The following is a 19,428-nucleotide window of genomic DNA, read 5'->3' as shown; positions in this document are numbered from 1 at the left end:
AGTAAAAGGCGAGCTTTTAAGCCTGAGAAATCACCCCGTAAATGCACACGTTTAATTGCACATGTGTAAATATGTATGGTTACACAGTATTAAAAGACAGTGAACAACGTCAGTTACCTTTGTTCCCGCGTTTGATAAAAGGCGAGCTTTAAAGCCTGAGAAATCACCCCGTAAATGCACACATTTAATTGCACGTGTTAATATGTATGCTTACACAGTATTAAAAGACAGTCAAAAATTAACGTCATTTACCTTCGTTCCCGCGTTTGACTCGTGCTGTAAATCTCTTCCTTGTTTTTAGTTCACGTGATTACGTAGGAGGCGTGATGACGCGATACGTGACTCCGCCTCCTCCATTAGAGTATATGGACAAAAATATGTTCCAGTTATGACCATTACGCGTAGAATTTCGAAATGACACCTGCCTAACTTTTGTAAGTAAGCTGTAAGGAATGAGCCTGCCAAATTTCAGCCTTCCACCTACACGGGAAGTTCGAGAATTAGTGATGAGTCAGTCAGTCAGTCAGTCAGTCAGTCAGTCAGTGAGTCAGTGAGGGCTTTGCCTTTTATTAATATGTATAGATTTTGTTTGTGGATATTATTTCATTGTGTGAGGCATGGTGGCACATAGCCTCCTCACAGCTAAGATCACATTTTTGTCAACAACAATCAGTCCAGCATAGTTGGCAGCTCTCAAGGACACTTAAATCACCATTGCTCCATTATACTATACGCAAAGTTAGGAACTTCTTCCCCATTTACTTCAATGCATTTCATGGAGTTCCTCAACACTTCTGTGATTTTGCCAAACTCAATGCAAAACGAACTCCATGGAGTTTCCTGATCACTACTGAGTATCCATAGTGGTCTTGACAGTTAACTCTAATGTCCACCAAAAAACACCTGGCCCATTCTCTCCATGTATGGTTCTGTCCATTCACTTGTTGAATATTGTTCAAACATGCAAGTAAGAATTCACTGTTTTGTTTACACTTGAGAATAAACATGAAGTCGACTTTTAACTTGAACTAACTGCCTTCAGCTCATGTCCTCTGTTTTTGTTTTTTGCTTGCCCCATTGGTTAAAGCACGAGAGCACAGTTTTCTTGATGATGCTTTACCCTTTAACCATAAAAATTAGGCTAAAGGCAGAAGATTGGCATTTACTAACACTTCTTCAAAATTATGCAGAAGCACTACAAATTTTCGATTTTGTTAGCAGCAGACAGATTGATAACATTCAGGCATGGAAGGAGTGCCTGTAACTATAGTGACTGATCTTTTAGAATGAGGTATTTCAGAATGACTGTGGTAGCCTTCTAGAAAAAATCTTTGAGCATTTCCATAATGATGTTAATTTAAAATTAGTTACCATGAACACTGACTGGCGAGGGTGCCACAAAATAGAGAGTGAGCAAGGATTGGAGAAGTCAGATTGGAAGGAGCAAGGGGAAGACATCATGCTGAGAAATGCAGAGAGATAGAAAGTATCATTTACATGAGTGAATGGGGTAAAAAGTAGTGGAAGAAGTAATGGTTAGTGGCAATTATAAAACTGGCAATAATATTTACATTTGTTGTTCTAGGGGAACTCTCCTCTACCTAAAGGTTTATACAGGAATTCTAAGGTTATAGAGAAGTCTGATTTTTAATAAAACAGTGAATATTCCTGAATAAAGAAAGGGCTGAAATGTCCATTCTGTGTGGTATCCACCACCACCACCACAGCATAAAATATAATAATATCATCTGCAGCCCTTAACTGGATTAAATATGCTTCATAACTGATAAGTGAATTATTTATTTCTTGGTTCATATATTTATTTTGAAAAATGTCTTTAACAAAGGAAACTTTAAAAAATGAATCATGCATTACTGAACTTAGCAAGAAAGAATAAAGAGAATAAGGAGCAGCAAGTTTTGCATAGGCAATATCATACTAGATCGCAGAGAAGCAAGCTATTAAAAAGGGCACACTGAATGTAATACAGATGAGTGGCAGAAAGCATAAGTAGTCCCAAGGTGTCTTTTAAACACATGGATCTTCAAGAGGTATCTAAATGTGAATAACCTCAGGCAGTTCTAATGTTGAGATGAAGCTCACTCTACAGCTTGGGAGCAATAATAATAATAATAATGTCCAATAATTGGATTTCATCTTGGAAAAGGCAAAGTAAATGCATAGATCAAGACAAAATGAAGGCTAGTTGTGTGAGGAGAAATGCAGAAATAAAATCAAATGAAATGGGGGAAAAGATGGAATTTAGCATGCAAGTAGAAGCATTATCAATAAGCTGGAGAGAGATTTGCTACAGTCCATTTGTATAGACTAGACAAAAATTTAAACGTGAAATAGTGATAGAGAGATTTTAATGACTGCTAATAAGTAAGAAATGACTGGAAAATTGAAGAGATATGTTCATTGTAAGAGAGAAAAAGTCATGCTGAGGCTTCTGACAATGTAAGGAGGGAGAACCAATTTTTTTTACAAGATTCTAATGGCGGGCGGCACGGTGGCGCAGTGGTAGCGCTGCTGCCTCGCAGTTAGGAGACCCAGGTTCGCTTCCTGGGTCCTCCCTGCGTGGAGTTTGCATGTTCTCCCCATGTCTGCGTTGGTTTCCTCTGGGCGCTCCCGTTTCCTCCCACAGTCCAAAGACATGCAGGTTAGGTGGATTGGTGTTTCTAAATTGGCCTTGGTGTGTGGGTGTGTTTGTGTGTGTCCTGCGGTGGGTTGGCACCCTGCCCGGGATTGGTTCCTGCCTTGTGCCCTGTGTTGGCTGGGATTGGCTCCAGCAGACCCCTGTGACCCTGTGTTCGGATTCAGCGGGTTGGAAAATGGATGGATGGATGGATTCTAATGGCTGATGGCTTTTCATCCAACAGTAGGTGACTGCATTCTGGGCTAAAACCTGCAGATTGAAAGATGGAAACACATGCAAATTCTAGAAAGTATTTTTGTCCAGCAGATTACAAAAAAGGCCCCTTGGAACAATAAGAGCAAATGTAACAGGAACAAAGAAGCAGTCTTTGAACTAATCTTAGAGGCCAACTAAAGGAGAGCTTCATGGGGAGTGCTTTTTCTAAACCTACAAGCTGGACTTTAACTAGTCCAGTCCAAAACCTGAAAATTAAAATTTATGATTTAAAAAACAGGGGGAGTATTTGTATGGGAAAATAAGATTATTCATTACTAAAACCAGAACATTTTGGGCAGATTAATATTTGTTGAAGTTTAACTGCAGAGGATCTCACAGAGTGCTGAAAGGAACAGGGAATATTGGTCCTGAATTAAACAGGTTTTTGAGAAAAATGGATGAGTGACGTTGGCAATAGATAGATAGATAGATAGATAGATAGATAGATAGATAGATAGATAGATAGATAGATAGATAGATAGATAGATAGATAGATAGATAGATAGATAGATAGATAGATAGATAGATAGATAGATAGATAGATAGATAGATAGATAGATAGATAGATAGAATGAAATAAATAAATATATAAATAGGTAGATAAGTAAATAAATAACTAAATAAATGTACTCACACACTTTGCTCTGAACACACCCCAGAATGACTATGTAGTAAAAAAAATTAGAAAGAAAGTTCTGACTTGTCTGTCACATTCTCAGTGAGGCATCATGCAGACATATTGCTGTTGGTATAAAGGAACTCCAGTAGCTTTTCTTGACAAACTTCTGCAGAATAATTCGTTGGCTGAAAGTATTCAATGTGTCAGAGAGAGGATGTGCAGCATTGTTCATAATGGCATTCAATACCTGTGGATCTGAGTAAAGGCTTTTTGTAGAATCCCTTCAATGGAGAATGATTTGTGGCAAGGGACTTAGAAAAATGTGTCTCACTGGGATGCACTGCACAGTTAGATCATCTCTGCTTATGCAGAAGATCTTAAACACTATAATTAGTTCTTTAGCTCTTGGAGGCACAGTTTAATAAAAGGAAACAACAGTTAATTATTTAAATATTTCACCACTAGATGTCAAAGTGTATTAAAGAGTGTAAAAACAAAAATGTAGATGTGCTAGATAAGCATGTTTAAATAAAGATCTCATTAAGCATTTTTCTTTATTAAAGAATTAAAGATACAGTAATTACAAAAAAAAGAAAGATATGAGAGGGAGGGAAGTAATGAGTTGGAAAACGTCTGAAATACTTGTAAGCGTTTTTGGATTTCTACAAATGTATAGATAAAAACGAAGGCAAAGTCATTATGATAAAGGGATGTCACTGAATGTATTAAAGAAGCAACAAGGATTCTATTTACAATATTTAATGACAGCTTGTAAAAATACTGAAAAGGAAAAAAGGACAGATAGGCACTTTTTTTAAAAATTTTATTATAATCATTCATACATTTCGATCAATTTTTACAAAAAATAGGATTGAAAAACAAATCGACCCCCACCCCTGAGAGAGACAGCATGGCCAACAGGGTAAAACGTAAGGCTTGTAAATATACCTAAATTGATGAGTTTAATAGGCCAGTAGAGATGAATGGAGAAGAAAAAGAAATTCGGAGATAATTGCTTCCTCGGTGCTTTAAGAGCTTATTCTAAAATTTTATTGATTATATCCTGTCAGGTTTTAAAAAAATTCTGTACAGATCATCTAACTGAATATTTGATTTTTTTTCCAATTTCAAATAGTATAAAACATCAGTTACCCACTGACTTAAAAGAGGAGAGTTAGGATTCTTCCAGTTTAGCAAAATAAGTCTGCGTGTCAAAAGTGTAGTGAATGCAATCACAGTTTGTTTGTCCTTCTCCACTTTAAACCCATCTGGAAGAACACCAAACACAGCTGTTAGTGGGATAGGAGGGATTGTGACACCAAGGCTGTCTGAAAGGGACTTAAAATTTTTAATCCAGAATAATGTTAATTTGGCGCAAGCCCAAAACATGTGACCCAGTGAGGCTGGGACTTGATTGCAGCGTTCGCAGGTTGGATCTTGCCCTGGAAACATTTTGGACAGTTTTAGGCGAGACAGATTTGCTCGATATATAATTTTGAGTTGAATAGTTGTATGCTTTGCGCATATGGAGCTCGAGTGATGTCTCTGCATTGCTACTTTCCACTCCCTTTCTGATATATTGATTAAGAGATAGGCACTTTCTAAGAGTGATTCAGACTGAATGAGGGATTAGAGGGAAATGAGCATAAGGAGAACAGGAGATAACTGAAGAAAAATATTGGTCAAAGTATCCACATAGAACTCTATAAATTAATCAAGAAAGGAAAGGATGAAAAGAACTGAAGAAAATGTAATAAGTAATGCAAAATTGGTTCAATATATATAAAGGAATGAGTGTCTACATAATTTTTTATGTTCCCGTTTTTACTGTTATATGCAATTATGTTACTCATTTCCTTGTTATTTCCAAGTTGTTTCTTGGCATCCAAGATAGCTGCAATATTGTGACATCATAGTATGGGCATTGTATCACTGTTATGTCACAGACAATATTTACCCCATAAAAGGATGTCTGTATTCACAGTAAGATTATCAGATTAAATGCTAGAAGTGGCCCTTAACCTTCAATTGCATTGTCCTGGGCATGTTAATCTGCATCCAACCATGCAAACAGGTACTTCAACTTGCAGGGAAAACTTGGGGGTTGGTGGCAGGATTGGCATTCCAGCCACCGTAAAAAAACCTCACACTGTTCTAGTGTGTTGCTGAGGTGTCACCTGTTGCACGGCTCCACTCGGGTCCCAATTCAGGTTGTTCATTTTGATTCTTCTTTTCTTGATTCTCTGCTAAAATGTGTATTGCCTGTACAAGTGCTTTGACACTTTATAACTGTATGTTTTACTTCTTTTTTGCTTGTTGTTTTTTATGATCATTAAAAGCCAACCATCATTAAGCAATGTACACAAACATATGAATTAGTGTTACCATATGTATATTATATCTAATCACTAAATTAAAAAACAAAATTTAGAAATACAGTATCTGGCTCTTACCTGAATTGATTTTGAATAATACCATGCATTGTTGGGCCTGTTAGGTTCAGGTCTGGGGGAAGACTTCTGGTGTCTTGTTCATGTTATTTGTATTCCTTGCGTGAGCTTCTTCAGTTGCAAAATGTTTATTAAACCAAACCTCTACCCCATCCCAAGCTGACGAGCAGAGTGTAAGCAATTTCCTTGGATTTGTCTGACAGAGTAAAGAGCAATACATGCCTTGATGTACAGGATAATAAAATCAATCAGTTAATTATTTTTGTGTACATTTTGCGCAGTTCATTATATTTGACTGTGTTAAATATGATCCTATTATTGGTGTGCTGAACAAAAGCCATCAGCATGCAGATATGTGAGCATGGGCAAGGAACATTACTAACCATAGTTATCTTGAGAAATACCTTTTTTCTTTTAAAATGTTTTGAAGAAAGCTATTGAAATATTGTGTCTAAAACATACTATTAAAATGACAAAAAATGTTTAAGAGGTAAATATTTTTTACAGAATAATTGATTCTAAAATTATTCACCCCTTCAAGTCAGTATTTAGTCAATGCATCTTTGGCAGCAATTCCAGCCTTGAGTCTGTGTGGACAGGTCTCTATCAGATTTGTAAATTTGGACATTACTAATGTTTCACACTGTTCTCTACAAAACTGCTCAGGCTTTGTCAGCTGGCATGAGGATTTTGAGTGAACAGCTTTTTTCAGGTTCAAACACAAATTCTCAATTCGGCCACTCCAGGACATCAATGTTGTTTTTATGCCATTCCTGTGTAGTATTGGCTTTCTGCTTGGGCTTATTGTCTTGCTGGAAAATAAATCTTCTCTTAAGGTGCAGAATTTTTGCAGACTGCATCATTTTTTCCTCTGAGATTTCCCTGCAAACACACTCACAAGCCTTCTTGGGTCGACTATAGAGAAGCATCTCCACAGCATCTGCCACCACAATGCTTCGCAGTGTGAGTGATTTGTTTTTTTTTAATGTGCAGTATTTGACTTACACCAAACATGGATGATAGTTGTATGGCCAAAAGCTTGTTGTTTTTTCATCAGGCAACAGAACCTTTCTCCAGCTGACTTCAGAGTCTCCCATGTGCCTTCTGGCAAGCTCTAGCTGAGATTTCATTTTTAAATAGTGGCCTTCTCTTTGCTATTCTCCCATCAAGTTGTTCTTGGTAAAGTACCCAGGCAACAGTTTTTGTATGTACAGTCTTACTTATCTCATCTATTGTAGTTTGTAATTCCATCAGAGTTATCACATGTCTTTCGCTGGTCTCCCTCACTACTGTTCTTCTTACATAATCACAGTTTTTGTGGATGGCCTGCTCTAGGCACATTTAGTACAAAGTAATATTCTTTGCATTTCTTGATTGATTTAACTGGACTCCAACGAATCTGGGTATTTTCTTGTATCCCTTGACATGTGCTTTCCAATCACATTTTCCTAGAGTTGCTTGTAGTGTTTTTTTTTATCTTCCTTGTGTAGGTTAGGCCACGATACTCACTCACCACAAGCTCTACCTTACCGATAAGGTGCATTTATACAACAATCAATTGAAGCTCTCTGACTAGCAACAGTGATCTCCATTTAATTACATAACTTTTAAAACTATTTGGCCACACCAGTGATGATTTATGTGTGTCATAGTAAAAGTGTTGAATATTTATACAATCAATTTTGTGTTCTATAATTGAGATCACTTTTCAGTCATTTTTTTCACATTAAAAATTCTTTTTTGTGTTGATCAGTATCAAAAAGGTCAGATCAAATCCACTTTGATCCTTTGTTTTTAACAATAAAATAGGAAAACTTTCAAGGGGACGAGCAATTATTATTGGCACTGTATAAAATTATTATTTATGTGTTTTTTTTTGTTTTGGCTTGCTTTTCATTATAGAAAGATACGTTTTGTTATCTTAGGACTGTAAAGCAGAAATGCTAAATACTATACATTTAGAAAAAGCTCTCACTATATATTTTAACAATCTTTCCTTAGAGGGAAGTTGAGTCATCATAGGACAGCTCTACTTGAGCTTGAGATTCTTAATACAGTATTTGACATAGCAATATAAGCAGTTAATAAATGCCAATGAAAATCAAGGAGCAGTTAAAGCAGAGGAAAGTGGAGGGAGGAACTGTCATGTTCTTGATTTAAACACAGTGGGGACTCTGCAGAAAAAATAAGACAAGACAATTCAGTCAGTTACATGACATTCTGTTAGGCCGCCTGAACATCATCTTATGTGTTTTTTCTGCACTACAATCTGAATCTTCCCTGTCACAACCATGAATAAGATATGAAGCTTAGAAAGTAGATAAATTAGTTTTTCAGATGTCTCTAAAAGCTGGTTATAACTTTGCCTTCCTATATAACAAAATGTACAAGAGCTGTTTTTTCTCATTGTACACAATCAGTAGTTTCTAGTGAATATAAAAGACGTGTGCAGTAGGCACCTGAGTTTTACTTTAAAAATAACATCCACCTACATAAAAGCAACATAAAAATTACTAGAGTTACAGTTCTGACATGATTTCATGTTCTGACATTTTTTTCCTTCAAATGTGTGTTTTACAGGTATACGAAAATGAAAACGGCAACCAACATCTACATTTTTAATTTGGCCTTGGCAGACGCTTTAGCTACAAGTACCCTGCCTTTCCAGAGTGTCAATTTTCTGATGGGAACATGGCCCTTTGGTGATGTGCTATGCAAGATTGTCATGTCCATCGACTATTACAACATGTTTACCAGCATCTTCACTTTGACAACGATGAGTGTTGACCGCTATATTGCTGTCTGTCACCCTGTTAAAGCTCTCGATTTTCGTACCCCACGGAATGCCAAAATTATCAATGTTTGCAACTGGATTTTATCCTCAGCAATTGGTTTACCAGTGATGGTGATGGCAACTACAACAAATGATAGTAATGGCAAGTATTTTGCATGTAATTTCTGTGAAAAGAAAGATTTTACAGCAAATTATAATAGAAAATATAGAATTTAAAGAGCATGGTTCCTTATGTTATTACTGTAAAATAGAATTCCATTTAAAAAATTACAAGAAGAAGAAATATTTCACCTAAAATTGCAGTAAGAATGAAGTGTAATTAATAGGTTGAAAGTTACATGAGAGCTGGCAGAATCTGACCCAAGTAAGAAGACATAAGAGATTATATTTTTATTTGTGACATTATATATTGCAAATAGACAAAAGGCACAAGATAAAGGGTCTGAGGCACCCGAAGGCAAACCCTGCATATTGAGGTACACAAAAGGTGTCAAAGAAAAAGCGTAGTACTACGCAATGTTGAGACATCATCAATTCTCAAGATGGCGTTGTTTCCCTTTATGTGGAATTCTGTGAGGAAGAGGCGGGTCCAGGTAGTCTGACTCCGGAACTGAGGTCAATGTGGGAGAGGTGTCAATCTTCCTTTCTCCGGAGGGAAAAGGAGAAGAGAGAGCATTATTAGACAATGCCCTCTCATGTCTCCTACTTACCTAAGCCCTTAAGCTGCTCCCCAAGCACACGCCTGTTATAATGTGAATAAGAAAATATTACACAAATGTAAATATTGTTCAAAAGGTGGACCATTCAGATTAAGTACTTCTACACCAAAACCCTGATGAATTAGGTGGGTTTGAAAGTGAATGGATTAACACTATCACTAAAGTCGTATTAATGCAAACAGAAATTCAAATGTTAAGAAGGAAAATGCTTTAGAAACAGCTTTATATTTGAGATAACACTCAAGAATCTTCTTGTTGCAATTTCTTCCCACAATCCACGCATGGTGTTTTGTTTTTTGTGCTCTCTTACTGACCAGGTTTTTTTCCAAAGGGAATTCTCTGGTATTTTTGCAGTAGCATTAAACTACAGCTCCCAGCATCCTGGACTGAAATAAGTAGAAAAATAGAAAATGCTTCATTGAGGCAAAAAAATAATAATTTAAGACAATAATAGAAATAAATGGCCTTTAAATGAACTCAAGTTGTATGTGATTACAGGCCACAAGACTATTTTGAGGTTACAGTTATTAATGGCAATAAAGGAAAGTTATTGTAGCCATTAGGAATGGCTTTGGTTTTTAGCCATAAATTGAGTTTTTATAATCAAGGGAGTATGTGCCGTACCAGCTATTGCTGATATTTAATATATTTTTTCCACAAAGAGTTTTTGAATTGAATTAATATATAAATGTGGTCACATTTTCCTGTTAAACAGCGACCTCTAAAACCATGTATCACTTGTCAAGGGATATTCTGGAGTGGTGGCTCTGAGGCTAAGGATCGGCGCTGGTATCCTGAAGGTTGCCGGTTCGAATCCCGTCACTGCCAAAAGAGATCCTACTCTGCTGGGCCCTTGAGCAAGACCCTTAACCTGTAATTGCTCCAGGGGCGCTGTACAATGGCTGACCCTGCGCTCTGACCCCAAGGGGTATGCGAAAACTAACAAATTTCTAATACGAGAAATCGTATAAGACGAAATAAAGAACAAAAAAAAAAATGTTTTCAAGGTCAAGAACAGCACCAGACTGACATATACTGTAGCACAGAAAATTCTATGCAAGACTTGTAGAGGAGAAATCAACAATTGTAGTAGGAGCTGGTAGATGCTGATAAGTTCTTCATGTGTTCTGTGTGCTCCAGTGTAACAAACAGGGGCTCCAGTTTGGAGGTCTGGGGTGGTGGGGAGAGAGAGAGAGAAAGAGAGAGAGAGAGAGAGGGGCATAGGGACAGAGGGAGGGAGAGTTACCAATGAAATACGCAGTTTCCCCCTGGACTCTAAAAGATAAGAGAATATGAAGGTTCTAGGAATATCCATCTCCCTATCAGTAGTGAGGCAGAAGCCTTAGAGCTACCAAGACGTCACAAGACTTCCTCAATGACAGGTGACAAGACATTGCCACTACCTGATTAAGCTAGGGCTCGATTACCTATTTAAGAGAGGGGTCAGAAGAGGCCAGAAGACCAGTACTCTTTTGCTTACCCACTTGAGAGCAGCACTGTGTTGTCTGTCTAAGGGAATGATTATGGTGACTGTCCTTGATACTTGCCCCTGTTAAATGCCACTGAAGGCTCAGAGGTGTTGGGGCATTAGAACCCACTGTAGCTTAGTGTTCCTGTGACACAAATAAAGGCCATTTCTGACCCTGGAAGTCATTCTGAGGCTTGGTTGGAAATTAAGCAAGGAGAAGGTTTAAAATTGCCTTATTATTAAAGCAGGAAGAAATTTAGAGCAAAGTCTCACTTGAGGGAGGAAAGGGATTCAGGCCATTGTGTGCTTTACAACAAGAATGGTTGTAGGAGATGAAGAGACTGCTTTGGTGGTATTTTGGACATGGCAAGGAGTGTCCAAGCTGGTTAATTTTGCCTACTTTTATATTCTTACATTTAAGTTTGTCTTCTATCTAGATATATTGATCTATTGTGAGGTTAATTCAATTTAAGCACTCTTTGTCTTCTTGGTATAATTCTTTGTGTACATGGTGCACAAGTGTTCATGTAGCTGCTGCTCATTGTTCTGTCTATTTTGCTAATCAACTGTAATTCCTGCCATTATCCATCACACGTAATGGCATGGAATTGGTGTTTGTTTACTGGTTCCAGCCCAGTGTTTGCCATAGTTACTTGACAATAATAACAGGAAAAAGTCTAAACAACTATCATGTAAACTAACATCACTTACATAAATGATACTGTATTTATATGCTTATATATAAAGAACAAAACTAAGTCCCTTATCATAGATGGTAGATAACAGCAGTTAGAGAAAACCTAGCCATATCTGAATAACAAATATTCATTGAAAACATATGCCTAGTTAATTAAATATATGAGAGAAATTACAAGTTTAATAACACAAGATTAGCTGTTATTAACCTTGTTCTAATGCGGTGCCCTGTTGGCATTTGTTTGTTCCATTAACCCAGGCCAGAAATCATTGAATCTACTCATCTTTCTTCATGACCTATAATGCTTAAATATTTTGCTTTGGAGAATGGCTGGAAAATATATGAGGCTTTTGCACCACTTTTTATTCTAATTTATTTTTTTAACAATTTAAAAACAAAAAAACTAATTTTGTTATCACACTGACGAAAATATTAGCAGCATGAATTACCCATTTATTAATCTTGCTAAACTTAAAGCCACCAGTGAAGATCAGTATTGTAAACTCCTTTATCCTTCCAATATCTTATCCAGTTCAGGATTGCTGGGGCCCAGTTGCTTTCTTATAAGCACTTGGCCCAAGGCAAAAAAATGGACAGGGTCCCTGTCCTTAGTTGAGCCCACTTACTCACCCCCACTCACTCATGAGGCATATCAGATGTTAAAACAGGGCCCCTCTCTATATTTATTTGTTATTTTAATAGGTCCCTGGAAACAGTCAGTCATTACCCTAGTCTAAATGGCTACAAGCCAGCAGATCTCACTTCCATTCGAAGTTTTAGTGAAGAACATTTTAATGATACAGACTAAGCCCTTTCAAGATAGTCACCAATTTGCTTGCTGTGCAAACAGAAGTTTAGAGGATGTTTTGCTGGTTATAATTTTCATATTATATTTTTCTTATCACACTGTATATTTTCTTGATAAGCTGATAAATACTAAATAACCTCATATAGGAATTAACAGCCTTAATTGTTAAAGGTGCCATAACATATAGAAAGAGTGTCATACTATTACACTATCTACATTCAGTAACGTGGTTGGTGGTCCCAAGTTAACCAGCACACAAATATCTTTAATATGTTCTGTTAGGCTGCTGTGCACAGACACACAGAACATTTCAAAACAATAGATGTTTTATATAAGAGTTTGCATTCAAAAATTTAAATTGGAATATTATAATAAAATATCTATTCTAAATACAATCATTCTCTGTAATCTCAGTCTGCTCAGAGTAGACTGGGATCTCATGCTGTCTTTTTTATCACAGTGTGATACTGTCTGCTATTACTTTCAGCTCCATTGCCTGGTTTAGTAGCCTGATAAATCAAAATTTAAAGAAGCTCCATCAACATACCAGACAGGGAGGAAAAATATTCGTGTTGACATAGTTAACTTGATATGCATTTGCCAGCGGGAAGTGATGAAGAAACTGCAAATCATCTTGCCTGATCGCTGCAACCCATTATATATGGCACTTATCTTCCTTAACTCGGGTATAGTTGCCTTAAAGACCCACACAAATCACTCTAGGAGTTTCTTTCTCCCCTGTGTCATATAGCATATTAATAAAAAGCAAATAATGTAATATTAGGGTTATAAAGACTTTCATAAGAGTGGTAAAACTTTCTATGTGAAGCCTTTCTCAAATTGGTAGTAGTAGTTATCAAAGAATTATTTTAAAATGATATACAGTAAATGTGTCAGACATTTTTAAAAACTGGCACATGTTATATCCACTGTATAGGCTTTTTATTCTTAACTATGTTAATGCTGCTCAGAAGACACATTTCAAACTTGCTTGTTTAGACATGACTAAATAAAAAGCATTAAAAAGGTCAATTTGGAGTCACAACCTATCCTAACATGCATGTTTTCAGCTTGTAGAAGAACTGGACAACCTGGAGAAAAACTTACACAGACATGAACTGCAAACCGACAGTGCCCCAGGTCTGGTGTTTGGACTCAGAATTCTGAAACACCTCTCCATTATAAACCCTTGCTATACAATATAAAATGTGTTGCAGTATTCTACACTTTCATTCATGTTGTGTTAATCCAAGCTTGGTACCCTGTGCACAAATTCCTAAAATTACATTACAATTCAGCCATTTTAATTAATTAATTTCTTCATATTTTAAAATAATTCTGCAACAGAAAGCCAAGATCTAGGATATTAGAACATTAGAACACTCTAGATGAGAACAGGCCATTCAGCCAAACAAAGCTCGCCAGTCCTATCCACTTATTTCTTCCAAAAAAACATCAAGTCGAGTTTTGAAAGTCCCCAATGTCTTACTGTCTACCACACTACATATACGGGTCTTCTGCTCAGTAGCCTGACAGTTGTAGAGCTGTGCATTTATGATAAGATTAAAGATATCTGAGAGTCGACCTGTAACAGATAAACAAAATGCTGAATAGACAGTTCCAAATATGCACATCAGAAGCATCATGGAAAAAAAAGATATTGCAATACATTTTATGATTTGACAGGAATGCATTTGTCCGTTTTTTAACTTGACTAGAGTAGAAGCTTCATGGTGGTTATATAGCTTTAGAAATTGATGTTCTTTTTGACATATCTCATGTTTTAAACTGCAGTTTGATAAAAGCTGTAGTAAATGCACATTTCATATCCATAACACTACTGTATAAAACCAAAAGTAGTTATTTTAAATGATTATCCATTTTATTGTGACACTATGATTGAAATGTCTGCATAATATTAACAATCTGATCCAATATTTACTATAGTATACTAAACTTTTTCACTACAGGCTAATGGAAACTGTCAATCATCCATCTATCATCTAGATTCTTGTAATGAGAAGTGTTTTCTCATGTATAAAGTAGGATATCAGACCATCAAGGGGCACACCTCTACTGGGCCAGTCAGTATAAAAACACACCTTTGGACTATGGGAAGAAAAATTATATTTCTATCACTGTGCTATGAAATTGTACCAAAATTAAGGTTGCCACTTCCTTTGGCATATTATGAGAAAAATATAAGAAAAAATTAACAAAAAATCACTGCAAAATGTAAAATATCCCAGATATCAATCTATAAAAATAGGAGAACAGCATCTGATTATAACTGATTATATCTCCAACAAGACATTCACCAATCTTGTAACCAGTGTCTTCTCAAATGAAATGTATGCCAGGAGCTAAAGAACTATACAAATTATATAGTTGTAGCTGTTATAATTAAGAATTACTGACTGTGCTCTACATTTCTGTTACTTTACATTATTATAACAGTCTTCAAACACCAGATTTTTTTTTATCTTTACTTTAAAGTTCTACAATGCATGGCCAATATATTTAAAATGCTCAAAATGAATTCTAAAAATAATGCTGAATAATGCTGTGGATTCATTCATTCAGAGACCATATATAGCAGTTCATTTTATCATAAAATTCCAGGGTGACACTAGCACTGCAATAGAAGCTTGCTCCTCGCCCTGCATGCAGATTATATTGCTCTGCAGCACCAGATGAGTGCTTCATGAAAGAGATTATAAAATGAGAAAGAGAAAAGTTATTCCTTTTTCTAAAACTATTTCACAAAGTAGACATGACTTTAGAAAATTTATTTTCTATAACAATTGAATATTATAATCCATTACTGTTTTTAAGGGTTTTCTTGGATTACATCAATATTAGGATCTTACTCAGTTTTAAACTTCACTCTCAATGAAATCCAACTATAATTAGAATACATTATAGAAAATGGTTACTGCTGCCATCTCACAATTCCAGAACCTTGGGTCTGAATACCAGCCCAGATACTGTCTCTATAGAGCTTGCATGGCTTTTTATTATTGTTTATTAGGATGGCACCTTTATTAAAATAGACATAAAAGTCTAAGATAAGTACAATTGTAAGAGTTCTAAACCAGAGGGCAGCATAGTTATATATGAAAGTACGTTTTATCCTAGCACTCCACAAGACTGCCTTTGCCGTTTTCATCATGTACCCTAGTTATATGTTAGGTTAATCTCTAGCCAAACACTGGGTAGCTGTATCATGTCTTGAACTCTCGTAACATATCTAGGTTTATACCAAGAGTTGCTGAGATAGGCTCCTCTCCAAAGTTCCTGAACTTTAAACTTCTCAGGTATTTGAAAGACTTGGGTAAATCATTAACTTATCCCATATTATATACATTTGGCTGCTTATGAAATTTCAAGTATCTGTCAGCACTGGAATGTGAAAATATGCTTGCTAAAATTAAAAAGAAGACTAATTAGTGTTTGTAAATTCGTTGACCTTTCTATTTCTTTAAGTTTTAGGTGTCACAGACTGTACTCTAACGTTCCCTCATCCATCATGGTATTGGGAAAACCTTCTGAAGATCTGTGTTTTTATCTTTGCCTTCATCATGCCTGTTCTTATTATTACTGTGTGCTATGGTCTCATGATCCTCCGGCTGAAAAGTGTTCGAATGCTATCTGGCTCCAAGGAGAAAGACAGGAATCTCAGAAGAATTACTAGGATGGTGCTGGTAGTTGTTGCTGTGTTTATTGTCTGCTGGACACCAATTCACATTTATGTCATTATCAAAGCTTTAGTCTCTGTGCCCAGCTCTTTGCTACAGTCGGTCACCTGGCACTTCTGTATTGCTCTGGGCTACACAAACAGCTGCCTGAATCCTGTACTTTATGCTTTCCTTGACGAAAACTTCAAGAGGTGTTTCCGTGAATTTTGCATTCCTACTTCCTCTACAATTGAACAGCAGAATTCAGTTCGAACAAGGAATGCACCGCGGGACCAAAACTCCAGTGCACAGACTGTGGACAGGTCTAACCATCAGGTATGACTAGCAGTGGAGATGTCATCATTGGACTCACGATTTCAGGCTAGTGATGACTTGCACTCGGAAGTGACACAGTTCACAACAGGGCTTTGACATGCAAAACTCTAAAATGCGCTCATGTACCATTGTAAATGCTATTGCAGCTGTAAATAAAGAAATTAAAATATGTGAATTTCATGGCTGTAGAATTAGTATATTCAAAGAATTCTACATTTTCATTTTGGCACTTGTATAAGCATTGAGGTCATCTCTTCTTTTTGCAGCACTTTTGAAGGAACACAAAATGTAAATATATCAATTGCAGATTGTTGCTGCTATCCTATGGAACAGGGAACATCTGCACATGCTTGGATCAGGGCTACTTCTGCATTCTAGAATTGTATACATGTCTATCTACTGTACTTCTTCAATAACCTGTGCTTAAATGTTTCATATCTAATTATCCTATAATTCAATATTGTGGGTTTATTCTCCTGATTTTAAGTTGTTTGGACAGTTTATTTAGTTCTACTTGTATGTATAGGGAGATTAATTGTAGCAGATAGATTTTCACACACGCCTGATAACATTTTTAAAAAAGTTGTATATAATATTTGAAAACGATCAGATTTTGTCAGTGGTGCATATTTTCTATACTTAAGGCAGGCATTTTTTAATATTATTTTGAATTTACTTATATAATACAGTTTTCAGGATATTTAATTTTTAAAAATGCAGTGTGAGAGTCACATAATTGCTTGATTAAGACCACATTAGAAATATCTTTGAAACCAAGTAACAAGTTAGGAGATAAAGAGATTTAATTTGGGAGAATCCTACTAAAATATCCCTTCAACTGCAAGTAATACCCTGATGCATCATTCTCAAAGCTTCAAGAAAAGGAAGAAATAAAAGAACATTAAGTGTTAACATGTAACACTAGAGAAATCTTTGAAAAGTCAAAAGATTAACCTTTGATATTTATGAAGAGAAATGTTTTAACTTCCCAAACAGAAATTTCTCTCTGAAATACCATATCATAATCCTTGATGTCAGCCAAAAATAATGCACTGCAAGAGAACAATTACTTGTTTCTGAGATAAGACATTTTAAGCATATTTTTTAAGAAATAAATATGACTAAAATAATTTCCCTTAATGGCATTCTTAGTTTTGGCAAGTTTAATTTTATTCTGAATTTAATATAATGCTAATAGCTAAACAGGATATAGTAGTTGTGTTATACTTACCTTTGCATTTGTGGTGAAGTTTTTTCCCAAAATGACTTTCAAATAATTTTTATATATCCTCTAGTAAAGGCTTGTGTCTTATAATGAAAAGGCTATACATACACTATAGGTGTTCAAAAAGTTTTGATCCTGAACCAGAAAGGTGTATCCTGTGGTGAAAGTGGCCAAAGATTAGACCCTGTACAGTACTTATACATGTGAATTACAGGTTTCTACCATTTTTGGTTTATAGTGTATTTTTCTTGTTTCAGAACCAAGTCAACATGGATGCCAAAAACCACAAAATAAAGTATCTTGCTGTCACGGAACCACTAACTCTAGAGAGCAATATGCCTTCGGAGAGTCATTCTCACCTAGATAATACATACCTGGAGCAGTCTCCTTCACATGCCTCAGTCAAAGGATTTGCTGCAGAATTCAGTTGTCAAACTTTGACATTAATGACAGAAGAAAATGTTGCCACTGTGGAGCAAAGTGTAATGAAGAATCAAAGAGTGTCAGTGCATGAGATGGTAGACACTACAGGGATTAGTTATGGGTAAAATAAATCCATTCTTCATGAGCAATTAAATATGAGCAAGATCTTTGCATATTAGTTACTCAGAATGCTGACTCCTATAATGAAGTATCACTGCATCCGATCTTTCAAGTGAATTTTGAGCTAGTGAATTCAAACTGGGAGAAATATAAGACATGTTTCATAAGTAGAGATGAAATGTATCACTTTGACACTTTGGGAATCCAAACAACAATTGAAACAATGGAAGTGCAGATGATTTTCCAACAACAAAGAAATCCAAGGTCCAAGGCAGTGTTGGCAAGATCTTATTCAGCATGATGATAAGAGTGTAGTGATTACATACATCAAAAAGCCCACATAACCCATTAGCATTATGCTCATTTCCTTTGCCTTTTGCTGCAGTGGAAAAGCAATAAGGAAAGCTGTCTACAAAGCTGATCTCTTAACATTTTGATTCAAATATATACAGTATTCTCAAGACCAGCCCCTTTATGACTACCTGCTTGTCAATCTGAAAGGCATCTTGGATGTGCTGTGCCAATGATGAAGATGTCAAGTCAGCTACATAATAGTTGCAAAAAGCAAGACAAAACGTTTTACTTAAGTGCCATAGAAAAGCTTAGTGAATGTTATAATGTAATTGTGTTCATGAGGATTATATTGAAAAATAATATTTTTGGATTTTACTGATGTTTGTTTTAATAGGTCAGGCTCAAAATCTTTGGTCACACAAAAATTATATTTATATATGTTTAAACATATATGCTTTGAAAAAGCTCTTTATTTTACTATAGGGGGATGATATCAGCTAATCAGAAAAAAATAATCATGCCTAGCCCTTCAAATCTCATGTAATATTGTATTTTATTATATTATATTGTAGTTACTGTAGAAAATGCATAATACACAAAAATACAACGAAAGTCTGTTCTGTGTTAAAATTCAACCTTAAATACCTTGTTGGTGGGTTATGCAGACTTTCACCTTGTTTTTGTGGTTTTAGTCCCAAGTTTAAATGGATACTCTCAAGCCTCTTTGGTCATGTGTAGTTGTATTCTGCCATTTTAGTATAAAAACTACAATAAGCTGGTGTTGCATTTACATAGGCAAATTCTTACCTTGTATGTGATGTTACTGAGCTAAAATTTACACTGGGATAAACCAGAGCAAGAAATTTAACACTTATTGAAAGAAC

At 35.9% G+C, this 19,428-nt stretch overlaps 1 protein-coding gene across 1 annotated transcript in view; it reads left to right on the top strand.

The window, feature by feature from the left end:
- Positions 1 to 18,101, top strand: part of oprm1 (opioid receptor, mu 1) — a 171,037-nt gene extending 152,936 nt beyond the window's left edge. Inside the window, exons 2-3 of the mRNA XM_051924286.1 lie at positions 8,564 to 8,943; positions 15,962 to 18,101. Of these exons, the coding sequence (XP_051780246.1) occupies positions 8,564 to 8,943; positions 15,962 to 16,488 (907 nt within the window). The 3' untranslated portion in view covers positions 16,489 to 18,101. The remainder of the gene's footprint in view (positions 1 to 8,563; positions 8,944 to 15,961) is intronic.
- Positions 18,102 to 19,428: the final 1,327 nt, after the last annotated feature.

Source organism: Erpetoichthys calabaricus, chromosome 3 (assembly GCF_900747795.2).
Source record: "Erpetoichthys calabaricus chromosome 3, fErpCal1.3, whole genome shotgun sequence".
In the NCBI taxonomy this organism is placed as follows: domain Eukaryota; kingdom Metazoa; phylum Chordata; class Cladistia; order Polypteriformes; family Polypteridae; genus Erpetoichthys; species Erpetoichthys calabaricus.
The sequence above is the reverse complement of the archived record's forward strand: the minus strand, read 5'-3'. Positions and strand labels throughout refer to the sequence as shown.